The sequence below is a fragment of the Morus notabilis genome, unplaced genomic scaffold, assembly GCF_000414095.1.
Source record: "Morus notabilis unplaced genomic scaffold, ASM41409v2 Scaffold69, whole genome shotgun sequence".
NCBI lineage: Eukaryota > Viridiplantae > Streptophyta > Magnoliopsida > Rosales > Moraceae > Morus > Morus notabilis.
In genome coordinates, this window is record NW_010364208.1 from 416,246 (window position 1) to 429,885 (window position 13,640).

At 33.3% G+C, this 13,640-nt stretch overlaps 2 protein-coding genes across 5 annotated transcripts in view; both read right to left on the bottom strand.

Moving 5' to 3' along the window:
* The window catches only part of LOC21406053 (protein LOL1), a 2,954-nt gene extending 1,777 nt beyond the window's left edge, over positions 1-1,177 (bottom strand). For 2 of the 3 annotated variants that reach the window (XM_024170747.1, XM_024170745.1), the window contains exons 1-2: positions 924-1,177; positions 515-693 (exon numbers count right to left, since the gene is read on the bottom strand). In XM_024170747.1, coding sequence (XP_024026515.1) covers positions 515-578 — 64 coding nt within the window. In that variant the 5' untranslated portion in view covers positions 579-693; positions 924-1,177. The other variant, XM_024170746.1, reaches the window with a different exon arrangement.
* Positions 1,178-8,315: 7,138 nt separating this feature from the next.
* Positions 8,316-13,414, bottom strand: LOC21406054 (eyes absent homolog 4). 2 transcript variants are annotated; one of them, XM_024170751.1, is made up of 7 exons: positions 13,349-13,414; positions 12,173-12,468; positions 11,775-11,942; positions 11,163-11,256; positions 10,585-10,773; positions 9,544-9,825; positions 8,316-8,938 (listed from the first exon to the last, which is right to left on the bottom strand). In XM_024170751.1, the coding sequence occupies exons 2-6, from the start codon at positions 12,416-12,418 to the stop codon at positions 9,566-9,568; spliced, it is 957 nt and encodes a 318-aa protein (XP_024026519.1). In that variant the 5' UTR covers positions 12,419-12,468; positions 13,349-13,414; the 3' UTR covers positions 8,316-8,938; positions 9,544-9,565. The 2 variants fall into 2 exon arrangements, with proteins under 2 accessions (XP_024026519.1, XP_024026518.1); XM_024170750.1 differs by lacking the exon at positions 8,316-8,938 and having other exon boundaries at positions 9,232-9,825.
* Between the last annotated feature and the right edge of the window lie 226 nt (positions 13,415-13,640).

Sequence of the window (13,640 nt, forward strand, 5' to 3'; positions counted from 1 at the left end):
GCTGAACATTGTAGCTCCTTATAAACTAGATGGACAACAATCAAACTTAAACACTCATAGAAGCTTATGAACATATATAACATAAAATCAGAAGATCATCATTCATTTCGGACCTCTTTAGAGACACGAGGAAGTAGACATAACATATAAAATATGTACGCCATAACTCTACCTTCACTGCTTAGTGCTGAATTTTTCCCATACCAAGCTTACAATCGGAGAGCTCCATTGTTTTAGCTTCCAATTTGCTCGTTTTATCTGTTAATATTTGCAATTAGCTGCTTTAATTTTTTCTTTTTTTAAAAAAAGTTTTCTGTCTTTGTTAAAAGAAATCCATTCTAATATTTGGTTGCAATAATAACTTTTGACTACTTCCATCATCAGATAGTTGTAAGGTGAAAAGAATTGGTGTTTTCCACTTTTCTCCATTTTCTCAAGAACCAAACAGCCAGACAATTCACATTACAAAGAAACCAAGTCTTAGTAGAGTCTTAAGAGATTGATTGTAAGATACCATTTGAAGGTGGTGGTGTATATGGAGCTGGAGGAGTTGGATATGGGGCAAGTGGAACTGGCATTATTGTTGTGTGGGAAAATTCAACAATTATTATAATAAATCTCAGATTGTTGCTCCTTTTTTGGAATAAAGCTTATTATTGCCTCAGACACAGAACATCATGCTCCTTACCATACCTGGAAAGAAAGAAAGAAAAACTCTCAAAAAGTACTTATATACAAACATATCTATAATCACTACTCCTTACCATATTAGAAACAATTTCCAAGTACAACACCGAGGAAATGGAAAACACAAGTCCTAGAAATAATTTGAGAAGTGCCCAGAAAGAGAGAGCCCGAAGAGACTTTTTTTCAAGCTGTTGAACTGAAGTAGCTCAACAATGGGAAGTGGGGAAAACACATACCTTGTCAAGTTGCAGAAGAAGTGAGGGGACAAAGAGAGAGGATATAGTTGGACTTTTGGCGAGAGAAGGGTCCAAACTAGAGAGAGAGAGAGAGAGAGAGAGAGAGAGAGAGAATTTTTTTTTGGTGTTAAAAAATATTTATTTAGTTACCTTTCTTCCCCCTCTACTCAACTCAGTTCATTTCTGAGGAACTATAAGACTAGAAGAGTTTCTAGGCAAGCAAAATCTACGGCTACTACGCAATTTCTACATGTCATGTTATACAAGATTCAATCTTCTTTGTAGAAAAGTACCCAAGTTTCCTTTCAATCAGCAATTGTCTGATTGGTTCATTTATGGGGTCTACTTATTAGCTGCAGTATTACCTCTTCTTGAAGACTGTTGTTGTCGATCTCTTGGTGAATTTTGTATGTTCCGCTTCTATGTGTTTTATAAAAGAAAATTATAATATAAAATGTTGTTAGTTTACCAAGCCTAAAACATGTTAAAGATTGCGATGATAATTTTAAAAATATAATTAGAGGTATTTGAACTCAAAACCTTTTTTCCGTTATTATATGATTTTACCAGTCCATTTTTCTAAAGTTTAAAAGCTTTTAAAAAGTAGATAAAACAATATGTGCATAAAAAAATATAAAATTTGTACCTCATTCATTTTATTCGTCTGAATTAAGAATTTAAATTAAAAAATAAATTAATGTGAATAAAAATATTATAATAAAAAATTTTAATTTTAAGTTTTTATAAAAAAAAATATCGTAATAAAATTTAAATTGTGATTTCAATTAGCAAAATAAGTCGGGAGGGACAATTAAAAAAAAATTTCCTTACATGTAGAACTTACTGATAAGACTTCCATTCTGGTTTTTTCCTCATTTTTTTTCCATCATAGTCAATAGATAGATATCAGATATGGGAGGAGATTAACTTCCATTGTTCTGTTGGTGGCATATCAAGATCAACTTTGTCAGGAACTCCGGGCCCCACCAAACTCTCTCTCTCTCCCCCCACTTCTCTTCTCTCTCTCTCTCTCTCTCTTCTCTCTTTGGTTGATTTGGTTTGCTATTGGTGGTGAAGCATTGCATGCACGTGAGTGATGCAACCAGCCAGCCACACGCTTTCTCATGGGAAAACATCGGAGGGCTTAGAGTGTGCCACGCCACAACAAAACACTCTCATCTCTGCCGTCTGTTCTGTACAATCTGAATATATGTTTATATACATGTATATATATACACATTATATGTATATGTGTATATATATTGGGTATAGAAAAGTGGAGAGAGACCCAAATCTAACTTTTTGTGGTCCTCTCTCGTGTCTCTCACCTCACCTCTGCCTTTGCATACATGGTTTTTCTGGTGATTTTTTCTGCTGTAAATTGTGATTATAGTTATTAGTCATATGTTATAAGATTGGCTTTGGTGAAAATACTAGTTTTTTATCCCTTACAAATATGGGGTTGACAATTCTCAGCAAAAGGTACTAAAAATGAAATGAGGTAATGATGTTGTCATAAACTAAGAAGTTTTTTTTACTTTTATTTTTTGTCAGTAAAAAAGAAAAATAAAAATCGTGTTTTTCCGTAAGTATTTAAAACTATATTCTTAAAAGAGCGCATAAATAAATCAAAATGATTATTAAATTTTGTAATAAAAAATCTATACACACATATAAAAGTGAAATTCATGAATTCTGCTCTCACGTTTCACCCAAAAGTTTCTTTTTTCTATACTTTTCTCTTTTTTAAAACTTTCATCCACTTTTTCATTCTTATCTTTTTACCCTATTAAACATTCTTCTTTTTTTTTTTTTCAAATTGACCCTCATAATTAAGTATTTTCTATCCAATTTTCAGTTTAAATAACTTTTTCTAATTCATATATTTGTTTAAATTTTTTTTCTCTCTCATTCTTATCTTTTTTTTCTATTATAATTTTATTTCTTTCTCCAAATGAGACCTTAATAAATATGTTTTTCTCTCTGGTTCCCATTGAAATAATTTGGTCTTGTACATATCCCTATTGGAACCCCTCTCCCCACAGACGAAACGATTTGTGTGTGGGTTTTTTTTTTCTTTTAATCCTCTTTTACGTATGCGCGCAGTTTAAACTAGTATTTTTAAAAAAGTCAACACAATTTTTAGAAAGTTCTGCTAAACAGATCCTTAATGGTGTTATGCAAATTGTGCAAAGCCGAAAGAGAATTTTGTATGAAAGAAAATATTAGCACAAAAACGAGGAAGGAAAAGTTTGGTTCAAAAAGAAAATATAGGTTCTTATCCCCATCAATGTGTTTAGAGCCGGGTTACAAAAGAAAAATGATGTGGTGGAGCCTTGCATTTATTGTTGATATCCATCAGAAATTATGAAAAAGACATCATGAAAGTCCTAGGAAAAAAATTGTTTAAGATAATGATGTATTAATCACTTATATCTTATCCCAAGCCCATTTAAGAAAAGACGGCATAGGATAGAAAGATTAGAAATTTGTACAAAAAGGAAGGGGCATCTGGGATTTGTGTATATTATACACACACAAATACATATATATATATATTATACACATACATATATGTGTGTGAATACATATATACATATACGTGTACCTATAATGTCAGGCCACGTGTTGTGCAACCTAATTTACTTTATATTGGATAAAAATATGCAATTCTTGTAGACCACATGTTTCTATGGATTAATTTGTAGAAAAATATTAGCCAAATCTCATTTATAGACCCACTAATGTCTTCATATATTTTGGAATTATCCCCTCCTAAGAACTTAAACGTGTTTCCTTGAAATTATGTGCAATCATTGCCTTGCAATATTCAAATTAAAACTTTTGGCCTTGACCCTCTTGGACAGATTCAGTAACTGAAAAATATTATCCACTTGAAATTATTTCAATAGATAGTGAAAGAATTTTGACTCGTGAAAATGACTCCACCAATGCTAGTCTAAAAGGAACACAGAAACTAATCATAATGTTGAAACTCTGTTTTTCCTAAAATAAAATAATAATTATTATTATTATTATTATTGAGGACACTTTCGTCAACTAACATTCAGAGAATCTAAATTCATCTCAATACGAGCCATATTTAACAAATCAGTGAGAGACATAATTACAACCTTACAATAAAGAGTGAGAATCGATTCTTGAATAATAAAAAAGAGACTTCTAATAAATTATAGTTTGCCACTATGCCACTACTAATGGTTAATATTGAAACTCCTTTATGGACTCCAATTGTTATTTTCAGATGCTATATTTTTGCCCTAGCGAGGTTTTTGGATAAAATTTCAACAATTTGGCATTTGGTATTGTGCATTTATTCACATCCGACATGATTTCAGATTGGGTTGGTCAAAGTAGGTTGTCATTTCGCCTGTACATTATTTTCTCAAAGCACACCCACAACATTATTTCTTAAGCAAGCTTAAACCATCTTCAATGCACGTTTAATGTTATAGTTGAAAAACAAAAGCGTAAAAATTACATAATAATAAGTTGCTTCATTTTATGCTCTGATGCATAATGTTATTTTAAATATATGTAATTTCCATCATAAATTTCAAGCTTTTGAAACTCATAAAGATAATATTTTTGAATAAGTAAAAATGTAATTTTTTTATTTTCAAATAAATTGAAAAGTGATAGTGCTGTAATTATATAAGTTTATATAGCGTAATACTTAGTATCAAATTTGACACCAAGTATATAGTATATGTTAGAATTCGACATTAAGTATAACATTTTGTATTGGAGAATAGTTTTCTTACTCCAAATAGTAAATTTTGGTATTGGCACAAAAATTTGACATTCGTCGGAGATACTCATTCAAATTACAGACTCTTCTACAAAATGAGATTTCTAATAACAATAATGGATTTTCCTCTAAGCCTCATTCGTTTCGCTGATTCGAGTTTAGAATTCGAGTTTTGCTACACTAAAAAGCTCTCACAAACAGTCACATCTAACTTTTTTACTATAATAAAAAGCTCTCACATAAAATCATATCTCAACTCGAATTCTAAACTCGAATCAGCGAAACGAAGGAGGCCATTAATTTTTCGTCTAATATCTTTGGTAGAGTAAGTACCATATAGCTTCAAACTTGGTGGGTTTAACCACCAATGAGTTAGAGCAACGGTAAGGATTTTTTTTTTTTTCTCCTTATAAGTCGTGCCCATAACTTGATACTTTGTCTCCCCACTATAGGATCTACGCTCAGTCAATGGGCTTTGCAGCCGAGTGTGCTATGACATATCCATCAACTTCTTTTCATTACATCGGTGGTCCGAGATAAAATGACATTAATAATTTTAAAAATTCGGGATAAAATGATATTAATAATTTTTTTTTAAAGCGGAATAAAAAAAAAGGAGGATTTATTTGCATAATAGTTAAGTGAATGACTCCATTGTCTTATAAGAGACACCATCTAAAATTTGATGCATCTAAAAACCAAGAAAAAATAATTTTTTGAGGCTGAGAAGAGAGGAGGAAAAAAAAGTATATAAAAAAAAAGAGACTTTAAGGCTTCGTTCACTTCGCTGATTCGAGTTTAGAATTCGAGTTGAGATGTGATTTTATGTGAGAACTTTTTACTGTAGTAAAAAAGTTAAATGTGATTGTTTGTGAGAGCTTTTTACTGTAGAAAAACTCGAATCAGCGAAGTGAACGGAGCTTAAAAGTCCATACCCTTTGTAAGCTTGAGGGAACACTACAAAAAAAGACCATTGAAGGGGTCCATACCATAAGGCAATAAGCAAATGAAAAAGAAGAAAGGGACCACTATTTTGTACTTCTTATGCGTTTCTCCCCCACTCTAACTTGATCCCAACTGGATATTCCTTCCATTAATTTTACTGGAAAAGTCCTCCTCCAATAATTCAAAATTTTGACACTGCCCCCTTGTAGGTGAAGAAGTTTTTAATTTCACCCCCAATTGGTCTCGAGCGATTGGTTCAAACTAGAGAACTAGTGCAAGTACACTACAACTATTTAATCATATTTACATGTAAGTTTTCTCCTTTATAAAAATTTGGTCTTTTAATTGGTATCAACTATTATGGCGTCCTTCATCATAAAGCTGATTGGTCACTTATTTCAACGGTAGGATTTAAAAAAAAAAAACATACTCTATCAATGAAGTTATGTAGTGTATATCTTTTTTATTTTAATATGATTTTAACTATATAATCATAGAAATTAGAGTACTAGAATTACGAGAGTAACAGTTCTTTTAGTTTTTTTTTTTTTCTTGCTAAGGAGTTCTTTTAGTACTTTTGTTGGACAAAAAATAATGCAAGAAGTACTTTTGTTGGACCAAAAATAATGCAAGAAGGTAGATTTTTCTGTCAAATAGTGTAACATTCAACTTGTATATATGTGTCAATTTTCCAACCACACAAATAAATTTATGGTGCGTTTGATAGATGGATACAGAATTATAATTATAGATCTTGATTCAGAATCAGTGTTTGGTTTGAATTATTCTGAATCATGATTCTAAATTTGATGTGATGTTTTAAACTGGCTCAAATCATGATTTTAAACCCCCCCCCCCCCCCCTCCCTGATTTAAGGTGATTCAAACCTATGATTCTGAATCATTGTTTCAAAATCATGATTTGAACAAAAAATTATAAATCATGATTCTGATTTTAAAATCATGATTAAAATCAACCTAATTTGAATTATCGTACTAAACGCACCCTTAATTTTCTTGAAAAATGATTCCTGCCGCTGAAAATTGCAATATTCACAAGTTGTCAAACAGAGTTTTTTTTTTTTTTTTCTTTTTCAGCTAGTACAAAAGATTTTATGCCAAGATTGGGTGGTACTAACATGCAATTTCATACGAGACTCCATCACACATTGATTTTGATTCTTTTAAGAATTCCAATACCATCATTAATTTGAGAAACAGTTTTAAAAACAATTTGGAGATTGGATAGCATTTTTCCTTATTGAAGTTCTTCAACTCACCATCTCAGTGCTTTCTGGGATGGAAAGCTCTTTCTCAAGAAGACCAAGAGGAAAGTAATCATCACACCTTGTACCAACAAATGCAGGTGACTGAGGGAAATAACCCATTTTTTGGAGTTTAAGAAAAAAAAAAAAAAAAAAAAAAAAAAAAACCTGAATTTTGGGGTGAGAAAGAAAAAGTATCCGTTTTGGCGAATCTCATACTTTTTGACTGAATAAAGTGATAAATATCAGCTACCACTGTTTATTGGTAAATATCAGATGATAAATCTGACAATTTTCTTCACCATTGGTAGACCAGCACATTTATTAAAGTAAAAAAATAAAAATAAAAAATAGACCCAGTTACCACAATTTCTTTAAAAGAAAATGGTAATCAATTTTGGTGGCAGGAGAACTCACCATCAGTATGTGGGGGCGTCCATTACCAACAATATCTAGCTCGGCTATGATACAGGGAGTTCTTCCCTCCCAAACAAAACTCAGACAGCCACTTCAGAAAAACAAAAGTAGAAGATTACAAAATCTAGTTTACCCATCTAAGCCAAAGGATAATTCTCATCTATGTATCTTTCTTTCTTTTTTTGTTAATAAAAAGTGTGGAGAAAAATGACCATCCTTGAGATGTGACCATATAATCTCCTCAAATACTAAGAAATGTTCGCATTAAACCGTAATTACCTATAACGGAAGATAAAGTGTGTCACCTTAGCCCGTAAAAGGCTAATAAAAATGGAAGCATGGGACGAACATAGGCTTCTTATCTACCAAATCACTTAGAAGTAAACAAATACCAATAGGGTCTAGGCAACCACCTTTAGTGGCATATAACTTGGCCAGTATTTGGATGGGACAAAAACAATGAGATTGATGGCTTACCATTTTGGTAATACACATTTTAGCATTGTAAGTTGTTTTAGTGCAAATCATTCATTAGATTGTCCAATAATAAAATGTGTCTCAACAAGAACCACTTCTTTTAAGCACACTTCAGCCTATAATCAAATCCAACACACTTAGATCATGTTTACTGTGCATCAAAAGGAACGAGAAAGTAAGGACTTTATCATCTAATAATGTGTTTACTTACAAATTTAGTAATGGAGATTTAACGAACCTCACACGATATAGAGAATAAGAAAAGAGAATACCAATCCTTAAACCCCTTAGTATTGATTCCTTATCAAAGGAAATGAATGTTAAATTTACTTATCTACCCTTAATGAATTACTATACAATTAATGATTATTTAATTGTGTAAAAAGACATTTTAATTATTACATTCATAATATTATTATTCCTAATTTTAATAAACATAAGAAAGAAAATGTAATTATTTTCTATTTCACCATATAATAATTAAATAAACACATAAAAATAAATAAATAACCCTTAATTTTATTACTTTACTTTTTTTTTTTTCTAATCCTATTACACTTTCCTTTACTTTAAAGTTTGGTAACGAGCCCTATCTAATCAAACGAAAATGATTAGATTTGGGTTTTGTCACCTTTCTCACTCTAATCAAACAGCACCCCAGTCCCACCCTTGAGTGGAGCATGGGGGCTCTGAGCCCTAGCTAGTGGGGCCCATCCCGATGTGAGAGAAACCAAACTAACCCCGTCAGTAAAACAACATTTTCAATCAAATATATAGTCGAAGGTGACAAGTAGATGTGGCACTTAAGCCACCATTGAAATGAAGCCAAACTTGCCATTTGCCAAAGACCATCATACAAAGGAGGAATGCATTTGTTGCAGCCGAAATGTTGGACTTGAAACCTGTTAGAGACGAACTGGTTTCCTTGAACCCAGTTCGAATTTATCCTTATCCAAACATTTCCAAGCTGAAAAATGGCTCCTGAATGTACCAACAGAGGCAGCATATACTGAACAGAAGCCACTAAAGCACTTCTTCTAAACCAACAACACAGAAAATTCGGGATAATTCACACAGATACTGACACCTCAGACAACGGGCATAGATCAAATGCAATCTGGATTTCTCAAGCACCCTTATCTGTGGATGTGGTGACAAGACAAATATTAGATCACCCTGGACAAATTTTTGATATATTTGGTAAAAAGAGTCAAGAAAGCGACGTTTTTAAATGGGTGTGGCTTAAAAAGAGAGGCTATAAACGGCAAACAGTTCCTAACTAATGCACATACATGTCTTCAAGTGCTGCAAAATACAAAAACGTCTCTATTCTCTAACAGGGCTTTTAAGCAATTTTGTTCTAATAGAAGAGACTAGGCTAGTGTCTGATTCTGCTACAGGGTCCCACACAGTCTTATATGTCGATTTCCATCTGTTTAAGAGCTCATGCTAAATATATAAGAACTCAATATTATACCACCCATCAATTTATAAAAAAAATTTACAAGAAAATAACTAGTTAATACAATTTATACTGGACCATAAACTTGCATACAAGGCCCCAACGCAACCTAAGCTAACTCTATAATAAAAAATAAAAAAAAATCACCGACTTGAATAAGTTCTAATAGGGGGAATATCTTCCTATTTGGATATTTGAATTCCAATGCAGCTTTATGAGATGGTTATTGGAAATAATTCTGCTTTCGTTCCGTTTAAGGAAAGAAATTCCAGGAAAAGTTTACCGATTGGCCATTGCAAATCAAGTCACTCTTTATCCTCTTCAAGATCAGGATTGCCATACACGACAGAAAGATAGAATCCTACTGTCCTCAGTGTGAGGCCTGGAAACCTGTGAGAGCAACCTGGTCGCGGATCGATTTTAATAAATGGCCACCGCATGAATTCTGCAGCTTCACACTCCTCCCATCCGTCGCCAATTACACAAAAACGGACATTTGGGCTATTAAAACGTTCTTTGATCCATTGAAAGCAGTGAAGCTTCCCCACATCCCATGAACTATAGACTGCGGAAATCAAAAACATGTCACCAGAACATATTTATGCAACTCATTAAGAAAATAAAAAAATAAGAAATAACATCAACATCAGGTCCATCATCTTGAACTACTAATATCCATCGTATTAAAATGCATTTATGACTAGTACGATCATCAGCTGTGAGTAAAAGGTGATAGGCCTAAGAACAGTTGGAGTTGACAATTGCCCCAAACTATTATAATTCTAAGACAAACCACCACATGCTGGTGTGTGCAAAAAGTCGCTTCCATGTGTGTATGGAAAGGTTCGACCTCCACGTAGGATTCCCTGGGCCGAATTCAGAAGGCCAAATAGTATGCTTTGAGCTCAAAGCATACAATTAAAAATCTACCTTTTCTTATTAGCTTAAAGCATACAATTAAAAATCTACGTTCTCTTATTAGCTCAAAACTACCAGGTTCTCTTATTAGCATAAAACTACCACATGTTGGTGTTTGCAAAAAGTCACTTCCATTGTATAAAATTCAGGAGGCTGAATTGCTATCAATGATGGAAGAAAGTGTGGTCAAACATAGAGACGACGACGCCCTCCACAAAAACCATCAAGAGAAAGTGGATTGTGTGCTCCTCAATCTATGGACTAGGTATTACCCACCACACATTCATTTTCTTAAATTCTCACTACTATCTTATTCTCTAGCCTAAATATTACCCAGAAACACAAGATTAACATTATTCCAAAGATAACAAAAATTAGAAGGAAAAAAGCGGGGAGTGGGACTCACCATTTCCATGTGCAATCATATTGTCAAGTCGAAAGAGCAAGCATTTTGCAAGGCTGGGAATCAATGATCCGGACGTCACTAAAATGTTGATGTTTTGAGACTTCGTAGCAACAGAGTCATCAATTCCATCAGCAGGGGCAACAGATGCTTCTTCCTTCCCAGCCGAACACTCCTCCAGGAAAGTGCGTGCTACATTAGAGCAAGGCAATATAGAGGGAGATCAGTTTCCCCTTAAGAATCAATTCTATCTTTCATTTGTTTATATATAGTAAGTCAGACATGCTCAATGCATAAAATTAAAAATCTATCTTCTCTTATTAGCTCATAGGTTGGATGAGTCTCAATGGACAAAACAAGAATGCAGTCTAAGGCCTCGTTCATTTCAACGATTTGAGTTTTCAATTCCAGTTTTGCTACAGTTAAAAACTCTTAAGTTAAAGACTCTCATATAAAATCACATCTCAATTCGAATTAAAAACTCAAATCGGTGAACTAAACGAGACCTAAGATTGACATACAACAGTTAGAGCAAAATAAAAATAAAAATAAAAAAAAAACGTCGCAGTAGGTTAAAATACCTGAGGAAAGCCATCCATCAGTATATTTGTCAGTCATAGTATACATGTCATCCCAGTTCTTTATCATCTCTTGATCAAAAATACTATTCAAACCCTGCAACAATGGAGAACATTTCAGCCTTTGTATGAGATGGGTATAATTGTATCATGGGTTAGGTTGCAGAAACTAAACCATCGTTTTGCAAAGTTTTACAACTTTTCCTATGCTTGGCTTTTCTCCAATCTTATTTATCATTGTTACAAGTATAACAAATAAGTAACCAAAGATTAACCATGAGGAAATTGATCTTGCTCCTAAAGGAGGTGCCTAAACGACATTATTGCATCTGCATCAATATTATAACAGTGCAATGCAATCAATATCAACTTGATCCTGTTCAATGACAAACAGATCGCATATCACAAACATCGAAAAGGTTTAAGCGTTAAGATGAATAGCAAGGCAGAGTGCGTGGAGAACAACAACTACAAACATGATTAAAAAAAAAAAAAAACATAAAGGAAACTGGTAGATAGCTGAACAGTTGTCTGACTTTTGCGGGTCCGCTATACAGCAGTACTAGCAGGTCCTACTAGCAAAAACACAATCAACTGTAGACTTAAACTTCTCACCAGTTTATACTTGTCAGCAATGACCCGATGTCTATAAGCGAGTTTCCTTTTGTTCACGTCATCATATGGAGGGCCAAACCCATCTTGTTTAAAATCATAGCTAGAAAGGTCCTGCCCGTCGTCATATTGGCTCAATGAACTAAGAAAGGGTTTATTGTAGTTCTCAATCTGCCCCACCAATATTCCAAAAAAAAAAAAAAAAAGGGAGTGAGTAACAAGCATATGATTTGTCATTTAATTTGGACTTTCTAAGGACTTAAACTTTCATCTTAAAAGACCAACTTGTTATGGTGACCCAATATTCTTATAAGTTGACATTTATCATTGTATTAAATGACGTCAACTCGGGTTTATTTTACCCTTGATCCATGCCTTTGGTATTGAAAATCCAAGCTTACCTCTTCGTAATAGAAATGATTGTCACACAAATCAAGAATGAGCTTCTCCCACATCTTTCCTATCTTCACACCTTCCTGTACATTCTTTGAACCATTGAAAGCCTCTGCATATGTTTCATTTAACAAAGACTTTAGAAGTATAAGAGTCTCATCCATATCCCATATATACACATTTATTTTCTGATCCAAGGAGTTTTCAGCCAACCCCTTTGCCCTCTGCTCAGTAATACTTGTACTTTCACCCATGTCCTATCTACTAAGGTGCCAATTACAGAAGTTGGTTGTTGTTCCCCAGCCTGGTACATAAAAAGAGCCATTTTTTGAGATTTCATCAAATTAAATTTTCAGAATTCAAAACCCACATTAGAAAATATAAGTTTGCATCATTTTCTAAACAATAATAGAATAAGCTTTGACTATTAGCCCCTGAATAATGTGCAATATGTGACTTTGCTCCCTGAACTTTTTATTTTGACAAATGACTCCCTGAATTTTTTATTTTTAACCACTTTGGTCCCTGCACACAAAAATTTATGATGGATTTCTACAATTTCATATAGATTCTCACGTCCCAGTCGAAAAACAACAGAAATTTTCACATAAATAGTTTCAATTAAATGCTAAATATTCTCTTCACAATTATTCCAAAACATTAAAAAATAGAACAATTCGCACTTATTAGTTAGCATAAATATTTATGTAAAAATTTCAGTTACTATGCGTATGGACGTCATTATCTCTAAGAAATTTCAGAAGTCATTTGCCAATTTTAGTGCGCATGAACCAAAGTGGTTAAAAATCAAAATTTAAGGGAGTGATTTGTCAAAATTAAAAGATCAGGGAGCAAAGTGACATATAATACAGATAATTCAAGAACTATAGGGTTAATTACCCTAAATTGTTAGCTGACTGTATATAAAAACAATAATTACTAATTTCCATGAAAAATAGCATACACTCTGAAATATTTTCAAGGCTAGGAAAAATAATGAATTTTGAAATTTCCCAATTCGAGTTCCAAAAGAATTGCAAGATGAAATCAAAATGAATAGTACATAATCAGTGGAGATATGAAATATAATTATACGTCAATTAACGCCAAGTATATAGATAAATAAATTTTTAGAGAGGAATATTTATACAACAAAAATAAGCAAGAGGAGCAAAGATTCTTACCTGAAAATCAGCAGAGGCAGCTGGGATGTAACCCTTGACCGAGAATTTGTCTGTGCCATAGACGAAGGAAACCGGACATTGAAGGGTGAAGAAGACCATTTTATTTGGGCCGGTCCGATAGCATTTCCCACCACACATGCCTTTGCTGGATGGGCTGGGCTGGGCTGGGCTGGGCTGGGCTTACCTTATGACCTAATTCTTCGGAAAATCTTAGCGGATTTGGGGCGGGTGGTTCTCGCTTACCTGCTCAGTAAATAAAAACATTCACTATACCCGCCTCCATGAATCCGCA